The 21,484-nt window shown below is 33.4% G+C and overlaps 1 protein-coding gene across 1 annotated transcript; it reads right to left on the bottom strand.

Moving 5' to 3' along the window:
* Nucleotides 1–5,494: 5,494 nt before the first annotated feature.
* On the bottom strand, nucleotides 5,495–6,232 carry LOC141696515 (uncharacterized). Its single transcript, XM_074500645.1, has one exon. The coding sequence runs from the start codon at nucleotides 6,230–6,232 to the stop codon at nucleotides 5,495–5,497; it is 738 nt and encodes a 245-aa protein (XP_074356746.1).
* Nucleotides 6,233–21,484: the final 15,252 nt, after the last annotated feature.

The following is a 21,484-nucleotide window of genomic DNA, read 5'->3' on the forward strand; positions in this document are numbered from 1 at the left end:
CAAGTAATAAATTTTGCATCTGTAGAGTTGAAGTCAGCTAAATACACATTCCCTTTTCTAACTCCAGTTATAACCACTTTATTGTCCTTCTTACTTGGGACAATACAGGCTTCATAATTGAAGGAAACAGTATTCACTCTGTCACATAGTTGACTGATGCTCAATAAGTTGTGTTTGAGACCATAAACCAATACAACTTCATCAATGATGACATTTTCTTTTGAAATCAAGCCATATCCCATAGTGAATCCTTTGATGTCATCTCCAAAGGTTATACTAGGGCCAGCTCTCTCCTTAAACTCTGTGAGCAGGGTGAAATCTCCTGTCATGTGTCTTGAACAGCCACTGTCCAAGTACCATAGATTCCTTCTTTTTCCCTGCACATAACAAAATTAATCAAGTTGATTTTGGTACCCAAGTTTCCTTGGGTCCAGCCTTGTTAGTCTTTTTCCTAGACTTCATTCCTCCTGCATCTTTTGACTTAGGTAACTTTGGGTCAACCTTGGTCTCAGATGTAGTTGGTTGAAGTGTAGGGTTAGTCACAGAATCATTTAGCACATTTGATTGAATTTGATAAGGCATAGATTGTGCAAACATGTTATTTCACATAGGCATATTGTATGGCATTTGAGGCATACTAAATGCAGTAAAATAAGGATTATTAATATATGGCATGTTTGCAAAATGTGCATGGGGATTCTGATGAGACATAACAGGCATAGCATGCAGAGGTGACATAGACATGTTAGGCATGGAGGGATTTGAAGGCATGGGAGCATTCTTAACAGATTTGCAGTTATCAGATAGATGATTAACATTTTTACAATGCACACAGCTTTTTCTAGGAGCATACCTATCAGGTGTGTAATTGTTATATTTATTAATCCCTACCTTCCCATTTCTTTTAGATTTTCTTTTAGTTTCCTTTTTATCCTCAACCAACTTAAGCCTATTTTTTAGCTGATCTAAAGTCATGTGTCCTATATTCACCTTACTGGCATCTTTGGATGTGCTAGCTCCTTCTTTGACAAAGTTCTTGAAAGTTGAACCATCCTTCTTATTGAGATTTTTATTTTTGAAATTACTTGCTTGTTTTAATTGATGAGCCTTCAACGAATGCTCTTTTTCTTCCTTCAACGGATAACTTTCATCATCAATTAATTCTAGCTCCTTTTTATTTTTCTTCTAGGCATCTTCACAGAATGATTCAATTCCCTGAACCTTGGCAATCTGAACACCAACATCCCTAGATCTTTTCCAGGCCTTGATTACCTCTTGCTCACTCTCTAACTGTTTAGAAAGAATTTCTACTTTCTTAACAGCTTCTTCTAGTTCACTCTCAACAGTCAAGCATTTAAGTTTAATCTTTTCAAGCTCAATTACCTGATCCTCTAACACAGCATTCCAATCACTTAAAAACACATTATTCTCTTTGATTGTAGTGTTTTCTTTGGCTAGTGATTTAAGAGAAACACGCAAATGATATAATTCATTGGACATATCATTTATGGCTTTATTGCATTCATTTTTAGAAAGCTGAGAGAGATCAGTAGTAATTACCTGGTTGCTTGATGAACTAGTTTCATTTTCATCAGAATTAGCCATCAGGGCTAGGTTGACATATTCCATATCATCATCTTCATTGACTCCATCTGCTGCCCAATCATCTTGAGTGAGAAAAGCTCTTTCCTTTTATTTGAGCAAATCAAAATACTTCTTTTTGTAATCAACTTGCTCAAATTTCTTCTTATCAGAGGTTGGCTTCCTATACTCACTTGCAAAGTGTCAACTAATGCCATAGTTGTAACATTTGAACTTGGATTTGTCCACCATACTTTTGTTTGGCTTAGTGAATTTTGTATTTTTCCTAAACTTCATCTTTGCAAACCTCCTGGACAGAAAAGCCAGATGTTCATCAACATCATCAGAGTCATCCTGACTAGAATTGTCTTCATCCTCAGCTACTTGCTCTTTACCCTTGCTTGATTCTGATTTGCTTGTGCCAATTTTGAGACTTGGCATTGTCTTCTCCTCATTCCTGGCTTCAATCTTCTCACTGTCAGCTACAAGTGCAACTGTTCCTCCTTTTCTCTTTCCCTTTTCCAGCAGCTCATCCTGCTCCATTTCAAGTTCATAAGTCTTCCAAATTCCATATAATATTTCAAGTGTGAAGTTCTTATAATCTTGAGAATTTCTTAGAGAGACAGTCATAGGCTTCCATTCCTTTGGTAGAGACCTCAGAAATTTTAAGTTGAAATCCTTGACTTGGTACACTCTACCATACAGCTTCAATCCATTTAACAGTTTCTGAAATCTGTTGAAGGTATCATTTAATGATTCTCCTTCTTCAAAGTGAAAATATTCATACTGTTAAATAAGAAGTTGCATCTTGTTCTCTCTAACCTGCTCAGTACCTTCACAGATGATTTGTACAGTATCCCAAACTTCCTTTGCAGTTTGACTATTTATGACATTGTCAAACATATCTTGATCTAAGCCATTAAACAAAATGTTCATGGCTTTCTTGTCCTTGCGGATTTCCTCCATGTCTTCAATAGTCCATTTTGCTTTTGGCTTGGGAATGGACTGTCCAACAGCAACTGTTGCAGTAGTAGCTGTGGCCACTTTGTGAGGGATGTGAGGACCATTTTCAATACAGTTGATGTAGCTTTCATCTTGAGAAAGAAGATTTAAATGCATCTTCACTTTCCAGTGATGATAGTTATCTTTTTCCAGGACTGGAATCTTTATTCCAATATCCTTCCTAGCAGGAGGATTCTTCTGTGCACTCATGATGTTAGCAGAATCGATCTTTAAACTCTTTGTATGTTAAGAGCTTGCTCTAATACCAATTGTTATTCCCAGTGGACTAACAATGAGATTTACAGAAGGGGGGTTGAATGTAAATCTCAAAACTTTTTCAAGTTTTGAGCAGTTTCTAAGGCTAAGTGTTTTAGTGAGCAAATGTGTGTGAATTGCTTGAGGCTAATACAGACAGATATATATTCAAACACAAATGTAAAGAACACAAAGAACTTAAAAAAATTTCTGGTGGATTTGTTATTCCACCAGATATGTGTTATTTCAAAAAATCTGTGATTCAAAGAATTAAATCACAGCTGCTTCCTAGTACAAACTACATGATTTTCTCTCTGGATTTTTCTAAACAACTCTTGAAAATTCACACCTAAGTACTAGCTGCTACTTGGTTTATATATCACCAAGTTTACAAGTGAAGACAAAACTGTAAAATACAATTAAAAAGGCTCTTCACATGTTTCTTCTTCATTTCTCTATCCAATGCAATTTGGGTTTAGCTGTTAATCTTTGAATACTCCCTTGTTTGCACCAAAATGGAAATGCTGCATTTTCTTAATTCCTCGTAGAGGCTGCCACATTCCAGTTTGTCTCTGTCAACCCATGTGCCTCTGTCAGCTTATGAATTTTCACTATCAACTGCTATTGAACTAAGCATCCGTTGAAGCTTTCATCCTTTGATGCCTTATCCGTTGAGGGTTTATCCGTTGAAGCTTTATCCGTTGATGCATTAGCAGTTGAAGTCTTATCCGTTGAAGCACTTATCCGTTGATGGATATTATCCGTTGAAGCTTTAGAGACATCCGTTGAAGCTTTGTTTCTTATCCGTTGAAGGTCTTCAATATCAGTTGATACTTCTTCACTTATACAAAATTACAAGGCATGAAATATTTATAATTAGCCCTCCTATTTGCATATCCACTTGTAGTCAACATGACTGATAATTTCCTACAACATCTAAGAATTACAACTTGAATCCAGAGAATGAAATGTGCTACAATACTAAACTTATTGCTAAGTAAAGCTACTCCTTCAACGGATAGCCAAGATGGTCTTATCCGTTGAGGCTACAAACACTAGATTTCTACTTAAGTGTTTTGTTTAACTTATCATCAAACTAATACACATATTCCTAACACCTTTGTTTCTTGCCCCTTCACTACAAATCCTTCAGGTTGAGTTACATATACCTCCTCAAGAAGTTCCCCATTTAAGAACGCCGATTTTACATCAAGATGGTGTACCTCCCACCCTTCTTTTGCTGCCAAAGCTAACAGTAGCCTTATTGTCTCCAAGCGTGCTACTGGTGCGAACACCTCATTAAAATCGATCCCCTTCCTTTGCACATAACATTTAGCGACGAGTCGTGCCTTATGCTTTACAACATTCCCACTCGAATCTTTCTTTACTTTAAACACCCACTTCAGACCTATTGGTTTATGATCTTTAGGTAAATCCATGAGCAACCACGTTTCATTTTTTTCAATTGTCTCTATCTTGGTTTTCATGGCATTTATCCATTCTTTTCCTTCTAAGGCCTCAACAAATGAGGTGGGTTCCTCTGCTTTTAACAACATAAGTTCATCCAACATATCTATCACTTCAGTTTTATTGTAGAGCTCCTCCAGTGATCTAAAACGTCTTGGTTCACTGTTAATTACAGTTGAGCCACCTGTTCCTACCGAATATTTTTCAGCAGTTCCAGCACGATTAGTTTGTATAGGGGTTGACATCTCTTGTTCTGTGTCAATATGCTGATCATCTCCTTGCTCATCTGTTAACTCAATCACCTGTCCTGGAATTTCTACTTTAGTATTTCCATCTTGTTCCCACGCCCAGAATTCATTCTCAAAGAACACCACATCCCTACACACCTGTAGTTTTCCTGTGGTAGGATCGTATAAGCAATTTCCCTTTGTTCCCGATACTCTTCCGAGATATACCACCTGTTTTCCACGATCATCTAGCTTCTTGACATGTACTGTTGGCACCTTCATGTATGCAGAACACCCAAACACCTTGATGTGACCCATGTCAGGCTTCTTTCCACACCATGCCTCATATGGCGTTCTCCCGTTCAGAATACATGTTGGTAACCAATTCAGTACGTAAACCGAGTGTCTCACAGCCTCCCCCCACATGAATGATGGCATTTTCACTCCCTTGAGGAAGTTTCTAACCATGGCTGCCACTGTACGATTTATCCATTCTACTACCCCATTATGTTGAGGGGTATAAGGTGTTGTATATTGACGCTCAATTCCCTCCTTCTCACAGAAAGTTGTGAATTCTTTTGAACAAAATTCACCGCCCCGATCTGTTCTTAACATCTTAATACTTTTATCACTCCCATTTTTGACCACAGCCTTGAAATTTTTAAACATCTCAAATGCCTCGTTCTTCTCTTTCAACAAATAGACCCACATTTTTCTGCTGAAATCATCCACAAACAAAAGAAAATAACGACTACCTCCCGTTATAGTCGGAGTAATTGGACCACAGATATCGGCATACACCAGTTGTAACTTCTCCTTGGCATTAAAATTCGCCACTGATGGAAATGGACTCCTTGATTGCTTCGACATCAAGTATCCTTCACACTTTTTAGATGGCTGACACAATCTCGGCATTTCATGTACCATCTTCTCCCTTGACATAATTTCCAGAGCATGAAAATTCACATGACCCAGACGGGCATGCCAATCCACGTTTCCTCCTCACTTTTCGACATTAAGCACATAGGATTATTCTCCTCAAGACTGATCTTGTACAGCCGATTCTCAGCCTTCTTCACCTTCATCAACAAACGTCCATATTTTTCATGTATCCATAGGTAATCCCCTTCAAGTACAATTTTATTCCCCTCCTCAGATAATTGTCCCAAGCTGATTATATTGTTGCATAAAGAGGGTATATAATACACATCTCTCAAGACCTTTTCTTCGCCATTTTTACACTTGAATGAGATGGTTCCTCTGCCCTTTATGCACACTATGGACCCATCACCAAATTTTATTTGTCCCCTCACACTTTCATCCAGTGTTTTGAATTTTCCTTGTTGACCGGTCATATGATTACTTGCTCCGTTATCCAGATACCACACTTGAGATTGCCTTAGTTCTTCACCACTTGCTCGCAACTTTGGCACTACAGTCTCCTCTTTCAGCATCATCTTTTTTGTCTCGCTCTTATCAATCTCAGCCACAACTAAGGCTAGTTCATCACCTTGTATCTGAGAAAGATTCACTTCCTTGGACATTTCCTTCTCCTTCCGTGGTTTTCTACACTCCACAGCAAAGTTTCTATATGTCTGAAAGTTAAAACACCTTACTTTACTTCTGTCACGCACTCCTCGGACGATCTCCTTCCCACGATTTTCTCCACCTCGAGCTCCCTCCTTGCTACTCCTTCTCATCCATTCCTCTCGTGTCAGCATCAGTTGTCCCTCTGGATTTTCTTTTCACTTCCACTCTTCTTCTATCATTAAAAGATGTCCTTGACTTGGTTCTGGTTGCCCACGTACGCGCTCCTCATGAGCCTTTAGCGAACCAACTACCTCCTCCACAGACATCTCCTCTAATTTCCCAAATTGCTCTATGGCTGAAGCAATATGGAGAAATTTCATAGGAACGGCTCTAAGTAGCTTCTTTACCACATAGCTTTCTTCCATATTCTCACCAAGTGCCCTGATATTTGTAACCAAACCGTGTAACTTCAAATAGAAATCATCCAGTGAATCAGTCTCTTTCATACTCAATGCTTCGAATTCACCCTTCAACGTTTGAGACTTTGCTGCTTTCACTTTGTCTACCCCTAAACTCATCGTTTTAATGGCATTCCAGGCTTCCTTCGACGTTGTTTTCTCCGCGATTGCCAATAGCACGTTCTCCGGAATTCCTTGATAAATGACTGTTAAAGCCTTCTTGTTTATCTTTTCCTCAATTGCCGCCTTCGCACTCTTTGGTTCGATGGCGTCCCATACTCCGTATGCTTGCATAAATACTTTCATTTTCAGAGACCATGCTGCATAGTTTATTTTTGTCAGCATCGGATAGGTTACACCAATTCAGATTTCTTTCGCTTTGTTAGTTTCCATGATGAACACCTTGAATACGTACCCAGAATGATTACTGATGCTCTGATACCAGATGTAGCACTTAAGCTTAAACCCACACACACTTATTTACAGAAACACAGGAAGATGCTATAAAGAAACTCAGCAATTTTATTAAACTTCAAAATGCAGAATATGTAGAGTACAAAACATAACAACTGCTAAAACTTAGAAACTACATCTTCCAGTTACCCCACTACTTTACTTGACTCCTATTAATAAGCAACTTCCTAATGACCAAATCTAACTGCAATACAGCCACATAACAGCTATAATTTATTCTTAAAAAATACGTTTAGATTAAATAAATATCTAACAGAACATACCCTAGCATTGAGCATAGAGGCGTTGTTAACTCTGTGAAGGAGAGAATGTCAGTTGCTACATTTCTAACCCCCAACTTGCAAGGAGATTTTGGTCCTGCACCGAGCCTTCTCACGTCTGAAACTTCTCCAAAATTTGAAAGGATCAATACTATGGATTTCCTCAAGCGGGTATTTACTCTGAAGCTTGATGGGAAATCTTATGTGGACAGTCTAAGAATATAACCCGTTTATACTATATATCAACTGCCCTTAATTATTCAAGTACTTTCAAGTCAGCGTTGTTGCTATATAATGTTATTGGCTTCTCCGGAAGTTGTAAAATTTCAGCAATTATCATTTATTGAATAAAAACTATTGAGGTTACAGTAACCTCAATAGTAAGTTACATGTACACGGGCATAGAATTCTATGTTACTTTTAATGAAATATGAAATTATTGGAATCAAATTTTAATAATTAAAATATTTTTATTTTTCATAAAATTCTTTATAATTTTTTAATTAAATAATAAAATTGTTCGAATCATATTATTATTACAATACTTCTATTTCCCTTATTATTTTATATTATTTTTTAATGATACGGTACTTGATTTTAGCGTATTTCCGTTTCAACCCGCCCCTTTTAATGATACTTGGTTTCGATGTATGTTGGTTATTTACTCTGAAGCTTGATGGGAAATCTTATGTGGACAGTCTAAGAATATAACCCGTTTATACTATATATCAACTGCCCTTCATTATTCCAGTACTTTCAGGTCAGTGTTGTTGCTATATAATGTTATTGGCTTCTCCGGAAGTTGAAAATTTTTAGCAATTATCATTACAATTGAGTTTACAGTAACCTCAATAGCAAGTTACATGTACACAGTAACCTCAATAGTAAGTTACATGTACACCACCTTAACGTCTGGGCATAGAAATTTTATGTTACTTTTTAATGAAATATGAAATTATTGGAATCAAATTACAATAATTAAAATATTTTTATTTTTCATTAAATTCTTTATTACTTTTTGATTAAATAATAAAATTGGTTTCTATGAATTATATGTTACTAGTTTTATCACCCGTGAAAGGCATAGGCAACCTCTATTTTGCAAAAAATATTACTGATTTTTTATGCAAATTTACGGTATTTGTGTGTTGTTGATATGATATTTTGTGGTTCATGTTAGAAGAACTAACTAATGTCACGATGAACATTCATGAGTCCATATTGTATGGTGAGTATTAAATTTAGAGTGCAGTTTTACCAATAAAAATAGTGTTATTCTATCTTAATGATTTGTTCCATAATATTCAGAACATGATATAATAATATTATTAAATAATAATATAATAAGTAATGTATTATCAAAAATTATTACTCTATTTAATTCACAAATATCTAATCCTAAATTTGATAATAAAATTATTGTATAAATTAAAAAAAATTATAATTATGCTATTGTGCACGAACATAAAGTTAGTATATCGAAATTTGTTAATTACCCAAATCTCGATGATTGAAAAAATATGATTTTATAGTAACATATTATTAAAAACTTATTTATTTAATTTTGAAATGTCTAATTTAAATTTATAATATGATTCTGTATAAATTAAAAATTAATTACAATCATGTTACTGTACACGTTTATAAAATTATTATATTAAAATGAGTTAATTACTCAAGTCTCAAGTTATTTTAATATATATGGATAATAAATTAAATAGATTGAGCCGTGCAATGTAAAGAAATAACCATGTAGCTCCATAGCTAATGTTATTAAAATATAATAAAATGGATATTTATCTCAATTAGTTGTAGTCATTAATTTGCACATATGTATCTCTATGCCAACAATGATTTGTCATCTTTAAGAAAATACAACGGCAAAAAGTAACTTTGAATTAAATGTTTCCCACAAAATTCATACCGTATATATTAAAAGATAGCAATAATTTTGCTATTTTACATGAGCATAAAGTTAGTATATCGAAATAAGTTAATTACTTATATCTCGATGATGAAAAAATAGTATTTTATATTAATATACTGTCAAAAGAAAATTTATTCGATGTATGAATGTCTAATTCTAAATTTAATAATAAAAGTTTACATGAATTAAAAAAATATTATAATATTATTATTTTACACGAGTAAAAAGTTAGTATATTTAAATGAGTTAATTACACAAGTCTCGAATTATTTTATTTTAAATAAATATTAAATTACATAGGTTGAATCACCGAATATAAAGAAACAAATCTCTAACTCAATAGTTCATGTTAATAATATATAAGCAATGGGTCTTTAATTCAATTAGTTGAAGTCATTAATTTGCATATAGGTGTTATCAGTTCTTCATGCCAACAATAAATTTTCATATTTATCAGCAAACGAGATCAAAATTATAATTTCAAATTAAATGTGTTCCCAAAAAGTCATATAAATTAAAGAATAATTATAATTGTTCTATTGTTATGGGGTGTAAATTAGTCAAACTGTTTGTTAGCCACTAGAGTTCGACCCGTAAAATATTTGAATTCGGCTAAATAATAATCGGTTAAGCTCGAGCTATTCGAATTCTTTACGGAATAGAGCTCAAACTTCAATTTACTCGACTCGTAAGGTTCGTGAGGCTTATCGAACTTTTACAAAAAAAAATTAATATATATACATGTTTATAAAAAGAATAGTATTTTATTTATATTTTATATATTTAACAAAATCGAACTCGAGTTTAACCTATCATATTCCGAGTTTTTTTCTAATATCTGATGAAATTAATTAGAATTTTAAAGTCGAACTTGATTCTATCGAACTTTTAGTACCCGAATTTTCGAGCTTGAAATTTAAGGCTCGGCTGAGCTCAAGCTCGTGCTCGAGCCCGCATATTTTTAATTGAGCCTAACAATTTTCAACTTGACTCTACTCGATTACACTCCCAGTTGTTGTGCACGAGCATAAAGTTAGTATGTCGAAATAGTTAATTCTCAAGTGTCTATAAGAAATAAATTATTATATGGTAATATGTTATCAACAAATTATTTATTTAATGTACGGAAATTCTTCATAAATTAAAAAATTATAAGGATTCCGTTGTTGCACATGAGTATAAAGTTAGTACTGTATATTGTAATGAGTTAATTACCCAATTCTTGAATGATTTCAATTAGCTTCTTTTTTTTATCGTAGGTAACCCGCAGCCGCTACCCTTCGGGTGCGCACTGGGTAAACCCTACGGGTTCACGTAATAGCCTGCAAACCACGTGAACCAAGGTAAACCGCATTTAAGCGACAGGCTCTCTGGCTCAGGAGGCATAATCATAAATTCTCCTCCCGTGGGATTCGAACCTGTGACCAAGAGGTTAGTTTTCCTCTCTTTAACCAACTGAGCCAACCCTTGCGGGCAAATGATTTCAATTAGTTGAAGTCATTAATTTGCACATTAGTTCAGTTCTCCATTCTAACAATAATATTTTATTTTTACCAGAATGCGGGATCAAAATAGTAACTTTGAATTAAATGTTTACCCAAAAAGTTGTATAAATTAAAAAAATATTTATATATGCTACTGTTATGGGGTGTAAAGTAGTCAAGTTTTTCATGGGCCAATAGAGTTCGGCACGTAAGATATTCGAATTTGACTTGTTAATAATCGATTGTGCTCGAGCTCTAGTAATTCGAATTCTTTAAGGATTCAAGCTCGAACTTCATATTACTCGACTCGTAAGGTTCGCGAGTCTTGTCGGACGTTTACTATTTTTAATTTTTTTTAATATAAATATTTAAATTTTATTTATATTTTTTATATTTCAATTTTTTGCAAATATTTTGTGAAATTGATTCAAGTTTTCAAGCTGAAGTTGAGTCTATCGAACTTTTTATGACCCAAGTTTTAAGCTTCAAATTTAAGGCTCGGTTGAACTCAAGCATGTGTTCGAACATTTTTAATCGAGTCTGATAGTTTTCGCCTCGACTCGGCTTGATTATACCCATAGTTGTTGTGCACGAGTATAATGTTAGTATATCGAAGTTAGTTAATCCCCAAATCTCGATAATTAATAAGTTATTATTATATGATAATGTATTATCAACAAATTATTTATTTCATTATGGAAATTCTTTATAAATTAAAATAATAATTATAATCTCGTTATTGCACACGAGTATAAGCTAATTACCCAAGTCTTGTATGATTTTATTTTGTACCAATATTAAATTATCTAGATTCAGCCATCTAATATAAAGAAATAAGCATGTAGCTCAATACTTAGTATTATCAAAATATAAACAAATGGGCCACTAGCACAATTGGTTGAAGTCATATGTATGCATGAAGGGGTATATACTCGATTTTGAAAGCCTTAAATATTAATTATATTTTTAAAAGTAAGCACAATAATAAGTTCGTCATTATATTTTTATTCATGCGACACTTATACACACATATAATTTGCATGATTAAAAACACATGTGAGTGTTTGGTCTAGTGGTAGGAGATGCGCAATCTAGTGTATAGACTCAAGTTCGAATCCATTTAAATAATTTTTAAAAAAAAAAATTATAAGTCTAATGAAAATTTAGACATTTTAAACTGAATAAATTGTCTTAATATTTATATGGAATAAAATGTCTCTTGAACAAATAGCCCCATGTTGGGCTATCACGGGTCATTATCTAATAATGTTTTAGAATACATAGCGTATAATTTAAAAAAAATTAGTTTGTGCCGATTTTCTTAGAAATAAAGTATATAGCCCATAATAATTTAAAATAAAGTGTACGAAAAATATCAGTAGAAACAACTTATTCTCAATCATTTTCTAGCCCGTTGACTAAATTCGAAAGTAAAATAAATACATTTTAGCTTGATAAAGTTCTGACATCATTTGTAAAAAACGGTAAAATTTTGAGTATTTTTTAGAAATTAAGTGACATTCTGATGCTTAGTTCAAAATAAGCTCAAATATATTAGTCCAAATAAAAATTTGAAATAGTTTTACCCGTAAGTACACAGAATAGTACTCGGTTTATCTTATTATTGTTGACTATTATAACTTTACACTCAATTTGATTAAATGACTAAAGTAGTAAATATAAAAAGAAATATATGATTAAAATTTGGAGAAAAATATCCCAAAATACGTACTTAAGAGAGTTATATGAGCACGTAGTGTATTTTTAATAGTCTAATTTTTTAATCAATTTTTGTAATCATAAAAATACCCATGCATTTAGGAGTATTAAGCCCTAAAAATATTCGTTAGTCACAATATATATAATTCCAAATATTAACTTCTTCAAGACACACAATCATATCTAATATGTGTATGATTAACAACATATATGGTTGCGTGACTTAGTGGTATTATGTTGTGTAGAGTATTTTTAAGACCGGGTTCGATTCCCACTAAAAGCATAGCAAATGTAAAAAAGACAGATAATTAAAAATTATTCGTTAGTCATAGTGGATATAATACTAAATATTAATTTCTTCAAGACACACAAGCATATCTAATATGTATATGATTAATAACTCATATGATTTAGTACCTTAATGGTATGTTGTTGTATTGAGTATTTGCAAGACCAGGGTTCGGTTCTAAGCATAGCAAATGTAAAAAAAGATAGATAATTAAAAATTATTCGTTAATCAGAGTAGATATAATACTAAATATTAACTTCTTCAAGACACATAAGTAAATCTAATATGTATATGGTTAACAACTCATATAATTTAGTACCTTAGTGGTATGCTATTGTATAGAATATTTGCAAGACCAGGGTTCGATTCCCATCAAAATCATTTTTTTATAAATGGTAACTATAAGGGCAATTTAGACATTTCAAGCTAAATAAAAATAAAATATCTCACCAATGCCCTATGTTGGGCTATTATATATTATAATAGAAGATAGATTATGATACTTCTATTTTCCTTGGAACTTTTATTTATATATTAAGTAAAAAAATAATCATTAGAAGAAACATGTTTTAGAAGAAAATCACTAGACTCATCCAAGTTATTCAATCGGCCAATCAAGTCATTGAAGCAATTGCGAGGATCTCTTTTATCTTCTTCCATCTCGAGCCCGAACGAATTGATCCATGGTGCAAGTCAACCGCCAGACTAATTTTTATTTCACTAACATATGATTCCAAATTAGGAGTCACCTTCAGTTTTTTCAGGTTTATTAAGATGCATACAAAGATAACTTCAAATTGTATATTTCATATTTTCTTTAATGAATAAAGTATTGGATAAAAAATAAAAAAAAATGTGTAAACTTATGATTTTTTTTCAACTCAAAATAGGTGTAAAAAATCAAAGAGAATATTAATTCGGTAAGAAGAGAGTGTGATATCTTGGCATCAAATTTCGGAAATTTAAGACCCCAACGTCATTATTGTCATGGTTGAGTGATTGCGTAAAACTGCTTCACAGTAAGGAAGAATATGCATAAACTTGCACTTCAACAAGCACCATAAACGAAAAACATGAATGTGTAAATTAAAACATTTTTTTGCAATCATACAAAAGCCAAAATAAATAGGGTTATAAATTCCAACACCGTGACCTCCTACTTAAATCCAGAGTGTTAATTACTTGAAATCGAAACTAGAACATCGAGATGTTAAGCCTAGCCTCAACCCGGGGCTGGGGTATCATCCGGCACTTGTGTGGTTCTGATCGGACTGGCATTTGATACCTCGTTTTACGAGACGAGAACGAGTAGCAAACTCTTTATTCTCAAAAAAAATTAGGCATTTATCCTCGGCAAAGATGGTCTGTCAACCAAACAGTTATGTGCTTGTTTAATAGTACATACTTAGACTTTTATGGTCCAGAATTTAAATGTCATCCCTGGGTCTTATTTTTGGCCAAAATTGTTTTACATTTTTCAAAAAACCCCTTCAACGTTTTTGAATAAAACTTCGATTGAATGCAAACAAAAAAAATATCGTTCATTTTCTAGCAATTAGGCACATCTCGACTAATCCAGGAGCGAGCACTACAAGAAACAAGGCTAAATTCGACCGAAAAAATCAGTCGAATTTAGCTTAATTCGACCGCGCGCGGTCGAATTTACCTAAATTCGACCGATTTTGAATCGGTTGTAATAGAGGGAGTCGAATTTAGAAGTTCGGTCGTATTTAACTAAATTCGACCGTCGGATTACGACCGAAAAATTACAACCGTTTAAATTCGACTGTAAAAATTCGACCGAAGATGGTCAAATTTGATTCCAGCAGAATTTTACGTCAACTTTTCAAATTTTCGCTTGAAATTTGAAAATACCGCCAATTTTTTTTTATAATTTGAAATTCCCGCCAAAAATACTAAATTCAACCGTAACCGGTCACTTTCGAAATTCAACCGCTTTGAGTAAAAAAATAAATTCAACTATTTTTAATCAAAAAGTAACTTTGACTGTTTTTGGTCGAATATTAAACTCGACCGGTGTTTCTAAATTCGATTGTATTTATCCAACAAATGTCATTTAAACTCAACCAACGTTAGTCGAATTAAGAGCCAAAAAAACATAATAGTGCTTATGACCAGCACTAATGATAGGCCATATTTATATACCTGTACACCCAAACGCAATTCACAGACTAACAAAGATATATGCTAACAAATCTAGTTAGCTTAACAAAAGTTACATTCCCTAAACGCTTAACAAAATAGCTAGTTAGCTTAGCTTTACAAAGGAGTTAGAAATTTCAGTGCTGACAGTTATATCCGGGTTATATCCAGTACCGAATAATAGTAGAAAGTTCAAATAAACCATTAGTTACATACCCGGAAATGTTTAACAAAAGAGCTAGCTTTACAAAAGGGAAACTGAAGGTTCTAAATCCATCAGTCCATAAAAAGCTAAGCGTGTTCACCAGACCAAATAAAAAGACCTAGAGCAACGGATAGTTGTATGCGTCAAGATCTTCATCTTCATATTCGCCTCCAACTCCGTCTTCATTGTCGCCTCCAACTGCATCTTTATTTCCATTGTTGGAGGTGTTGTGCACCACCAATGCCTTCCCTAGCAGGGTCTCCTGCATCGGTACATAAACAAGTATACCAATATTTTGTTAATATAATAAAACCTATATAATTACCTTACAAAACAAAGCATACAGGCAACTAAATAAGCTGAATAAATATACTGATACTTATCAGAAAACATATATAGTCACCTGCATGCATGAAACTTGTAAAGTTTTAAGCATATATTATAAAATGCAAGTGTTTATAAACTAAACATGAAGGCAAGTATTGGTAACATGCTAGCAATTAATATAAATATATAACATAGAGCAGACTGCAAAATCGCACGTGAACAAAATAAAAAGTCAGTTTATATTTGTACATGAACTAGGCCACAGAGCATACAAACATAATTAAAAAACTTACTGCTCGTGGTAGGCCTTCATATTACAATGCATTGCAATTAATTAATCATTTTAACTGAACCTTAGAACCGATAACATAAATTCGTTATATTTTGAAATATAATTGTGTCTGTCACCTTGAGTCTCAATACTACAATTCAACATAATATTACCAAAAGAAGTGAATCAACACTTCATTTCAAATCAATATCAACCAAGACTGATCAAAACTGTAACTTCACAAACAATTTGACCCGTGACTAAGACTGGTCCAATTGTTGTTATTGAAGATAATGACAACCAGAGATTTGACACCATAAAACTGATCTTCATTCCTGGATCAGATTTGCATGTCATATGATTATTTAGTTTATAACTTGTTATTATCATATAATTATTATCAGTAGATAATAATGATAATCTGCTTCACAGGTTTTTTGGCTTAACATTCTTCAAAAAAAAAACTTCATCTTAAATAAATATATGGCTTTCTAGATCAAGTAATTTAAGTAAACAAAATATGTTACCTGTACAATGATCTTATCATTGTCCTTCAAGATCCCTTTTAGCGCAACACTTGCTGTCCGCACATAATTTTTGTGCTTTGATCGCTGACTCGGGTCTGGAAAAGCAGCAGTGGCCAGGTTACTCACTTTCTCGTCCAGAACAGATCGCATCACCTCCATGGGTAAAGAACGAACCATTTGTTTCACTTCTTCTAAGATGTTTGGCATCATAGAATAGATTTCTTCGGGAGCAACGTCAAATGATTCGTCAGAGTCTTTCATTTTTCTTTTTTTTAATAGCTTCATTGCATCTTGTGCTCCCATCAACTCCGCCAAGGTATCTTGGGGAAACAAGTTAACCCTCCCCTTAGTTGGGGGTCTCGCTCCAGCTAGCACAATCAGATTATTCTTCCGCTGAATTGCCCTTTGTGTACGTGGGGATGCCCCTTCATCAGCAGCTTCCAACTCATCTGCCAATTCAACTCGCACCTTTTTCAGTTTTCCCTACAATATATGAAAGGAAAATCACAAATAAAGCACTTCTCTATTAATTGACCCTAAAAACAAGCATTCAATTATAAATCAGTTTACTTAAAAATAAAATACAAACCTGTAGCTCTATCACAGCTGGTTCAGTAGGGTCGTACACGGTATTTATAAATTCCTCATCACTGATTGGCATCTCACCTTTAGCAATTCTGACTTCATCTATTTCCTGTCAGATGGAAAATAAATATAATAAATATTTTAATTATAAGTTGGTAATATTTTTAGTAAATTATAACTTATAAGTTATAGTTATTTATTAGAAAGTAGATAATTAAATATAATAATTTTAAAAAATAAATAAAGAATTAAAAAAATGAAATTAGTGATGGGGTAAGGAGGTAGTAAGATGGAGATAATTAGTGATTTATTTTATTTTAGTAATTTGTTTATTAATTTCACCAGGCTGTAAGATTTAAGTAAAATCTGAATCAGTCAAAACATATTAAATTAAACACCTTTACTTCAGAACAGTTGTAGTGAAGCGTTATGTGTTTTATATTTTCATTAATGCTAAGTAATTAGTCTTGTTCTGGGAGGGCATCAGCATAGATAGCAAAACATGAGAGATTAAAACCAAAATAAGAACTTATAATACAAAATCAAGGACATATCCACTCATACTTGCAAAAGATAAAAAAAACTACCTAATCTATTTACAAGATAGAATAATACCTGTCGTCTTTGTTCATATGGTTTTGCACCAGTACGAGAGGTAAATTCCATCTTTTCTCGGGCATTCTTGCCAGCATCCGACAATTTTTTAAATTCAGGTGTGCCCCAATACGCGCATATCGAATTACATGCCCGCTGAGAGAAGTAATGAGGCTTGAATGCTTCACCTTTTATGTCGAGTTCTTCTTCAGTATATCCGCATTCAAATAAGACATTCAACTTCTTGAGCATTCGGGCCCTCTCAGTACCAAGATAGGACTTAAAATTCCTATTCAGATGTGCTCTCACAGCTCCGTCCCCATCTTCTTCGAGAATCCCCTTCGGATAAATGTAGTACTCCTGTCAAAATAAATTGCTTAGATTTAAAATAAAAAAGCTTAGTAAAGTGTTTCAAATTAAAAAACATTCAGTCTCATATTAATTATTAGTAGCTAGAAACATGATAATATAAGACTAGTTAAACATTAGTAGTGGCTATATTTATTGCATGAATTGTGACAGTAGACTCAACAAAGTTAACTCAGGGTTGTCTTGCATTTTTAGTCCCACCAGCCACCACAGTTGTACTAGAGCAGTCGGTGTGATTTTAAAGTACTCAAATGAGTGTGATTATAAACTACGTTTAGGAGATTAACATGTGATACGCTAAAATGTACACTTACAATTTATATAGTCCTTAAAGAGAAAAAAACAAAACACAAACCGTGCATCATGTGAGTAAAAACCGTGAGAACTCTGGGAGCTACTTGCAAACTCTTATCTGAATGTTTTATTTCAGTTAAAAACAACACTAATGTCCACTAATTCTTATCTACACTTAACACAAACAAATCATAAAACCAGAAAATACACTTTAAGCCGCACAACGGGTCACACTTTTATTGAAAGATTGATTTACAATATCGAAGCGATAATTAGTGAATAAAATATATGATTTATAACCAATATATGTGATTTTAACCAAAATCATACACTTTGGTTTAAGCTACCTAATTTATATATTACTTGAAATGAAACAAGATATAAAAGTCTAAAAGTAAGTTCAAAAAAACAAGAAAGAAAGTAAACTCTAAACAAGAAAGAAAGAAAATGAAAAAGAAAGAAAACTCTAAACTCTAAACTCTAAAGGATGTTAAGAAAACAAGAATGAAACAAGAAAGTTGATCGAGGAGAATGAAATTAAGCATTACATCTGTTGAGAATAAATTAGAAGTAAAAACTCTAAACCCCAAGTAGTAGTTTACAAAGGCTGAAAGAAAAATAAAATTAAAATACTTACTTTAAAACAGTTGATACATCTGTTGTACCAAGCATTACGTGCAGCTCCCTTTGTAGAGATTGTATGTTCATCCCATTTCAGGCGAGCAAGGCGTGCCAATATTTTCTTGGGTGTATTCCCCATAAAACTGTAAAAACATAATGAAAGTTTAGCAAGTTGATGTTAAAAACAAGCACTTTAAACAGATATAATGCTTATTAAAAACAAGAACTTTAAAACAGTTTATGGTTGTCAATCCAAATGTCAGCAAATTTCTTAATGTCAGCAAAAAGGCCAGGTCTTATCATCTCGATGGAGAACCCAACTCGGAAAAACCGAGCCACAGAACAAACCAGAACCAGAGATTTTTATTTAATCTAGAGGGGCCAATAAATGTAATCTGTAGCTAAACAATCTTTATTTACATCAATCTATATAATACTTGTAGCATCATCAGGTGTGTGCTTAGGTGTACATTCCTAACTAAGTGGGATTGCCTTGTCTAGTACAAACAATGCTCAATGTATAGAGGTGTTTATCAACACCGCACCCTTCCATTGTGGCATTCACTTCCCAATTTTCATACTATTAGTTGAGTTATTGGTCTGATTTTAGTTTTAACAAAATAGTCTGAAATTTAGCTGACTGTTACTATATCATTAAACAACTCACTAAAGTCTAATATGCTAAAACAGACTGAAGTATGAAAATCACTATTGCATGACTGACAATAATTAGAAAATTATATTGTGGTCTGCTAAGCTTCCTGCCCACCACTGAGGTATTTAATGTTTCAAAGATAGATTTAGCTAGTACCTAACTGAGATATTAGCACATGCTTTAACCAATCTATACAAGTATTAAAAAAACTCAAGGCATTTTCTGTTAGCAATATTTGATAACAATGATATTAATATAATATAGTTCAACATAATTCCTCCCAGTTCAATTTAGATCATTTATGAACAGTATCTACATCTAGCATTCAAGTACTTCTGAGCTATAAACAGGGATACAAATTGCAATATGCTACACAAAAGTACTACCACATAAATAGTCATTATATTATGAAGTTTACTGCAAGGACAATGTTCAAACTCCTGCTATAACCAAGCTACAATTTTAGAAATGAAAATTTCATAAATCTTTTCTAATTACCATTTGGCGTTTTTGTAATATTGACTTTTTCAAAACTTCCTGTTGAAAGAAAATACATGGAGAATTCATACTTGTATTCTAAAGAAATAAATTATTGTTTAAATGTTTATATAGCAAAAGAGGACTGTAAAACTGAAATGCAGAAACTAAATAGAGGAAAAAACCCCAGAAAGAAAACCTCCCTCTAAAAAACTACCAAAACAACAACCAAAATATTTATTGAAGGAATATAAATAAATTTATTACCCTTTTAGGTTCCGAAGTAATTGAACCGTTGGTCTTGCATTCCAAGTTGGTTTTCTCGGGTAGTCGCCTTCACAACACGTGCGCCTTTTCCTCTCAAACAGAATTGTTTGGCTGCCTTCTCCCACCTCGTAAGACCCTTCCCCCTGACTTTCTTCGTCACTAGGTTTGTGTGGATCACTTCCGCTGGTCCCACCATTATTGTATCCTTTTCCCTTCCTTGAGTTTGGACCAGTCCAGACCACCTAAAAAACACATAAAAGAGTATGTCAAAACAGTAATTGTCAAGGTCCCATTTGTATTAATCTGCAGTACACAGGGGGTCATAGGTCGGCCAGACTTTAGTCTTCTAAAATGACATGTTGATATACATCTTTTAATAGGCCCTGTTGATATACTAATACTTAAATCAACATCTGCAATAGTACTAACGGAAATCACTAATTACACTAACAACAGTCATTTAGTAAGCATGTCTCGAAAGCTGTCGTTGACGAAGTGGAAAATCTTTAACATCAAGATTTCTAAGTGAAGAAAATTCAAGATTAGGGTGATTAAAAAGAGTGTGTAGTAATACAGAAAACCAAGAATGGCAAATAAATATTATGCAGACCCCGGTTTAAGCTGGACCAAGGGAAGATTATAGCAAAAATATAATAGGAGATGAGACAATTAGCTTAATACAAAGTTTAATCCCAGCCCACTACTACTAATATTAGGTTTCATAATAAGATGGGGCTTTAAACAGTACTAAACTGAAACCTCAGCTCCTCCGCCTCCAAATTCAGTAACAAAAACCATCCAACAAACAAATTCAGTAACTCCCGACACACAGCAGTTACATACATAGTTTACACACAGGTATAGTTCATCTCCTTCATTTTTATTTGTATCCAATTAAGTTTTGTTTCTCAGTACACCCCACTAATTACATAACCCCCAAATAAGCCAAGAGAATGGTGAAAGAGAGAGCGCATTATAAAAATGTAAAAACCCCTAATTTCAAGGAAAGAGAGATGAACCTGTGAAGTTTTTATCAGCTTGATTGCATTCTTTGAGCGTTCATCAGCCATTGATTTTATCAGTCGATAGCCGCCTCCTTCACCCTTATTAAACCCTAATTTTAATTGACAGCCGCTTGAGAGAGATGAAAGTGAGAGAAATGGGGTAAAATATGTTTATATATTTTATTTCAATTCTACCGAGATCGGTGGAAATTAGCCGTGTGAAACTTTTCGTTGTCATTCGGTCAAATTTAATGAACCAATATATTTTTTTCTCCAGAAGCTGTTGAAACCTCTGTTCTGCACTAATTCAACAGAAGATATCATTCATCTAATAAAATTAACAAATACTTGGCCATCTAGCAAAAAAAAATTGCCTAAATGTAAATTTTATAGAAAATTAGATAAAGAAATAATTGCTTTGACACAAATTTGATTGAAATAATTAAAATAAA

The sequence above is a fragment of the Apium graveolens genome, chromosome 11 (assembly GCF_009905375.1).
Source record: "Apium graveolens cultivar Ventura chromosome 11, ASM990537v1, whole genome shotgun sequence".
Classification (NCBI taxonomy): domain Eukaryota; kingdom Viridiplantae; phylum Streptophyta; class Magnoliopsida; order Apiales; family Apiaceae; genus Apium; species Apium graveolens.

What these genes read in the sequence shown, in the direction of transcription:
- LOC141696515 (XM_074500645.1), bottom strand. Translation starts at nt 6,232, where the DNA reads ATGAGAAGGAGTAGCAAGGAGGGAGCTCGAGGTGGAGAAAATCGTGGG.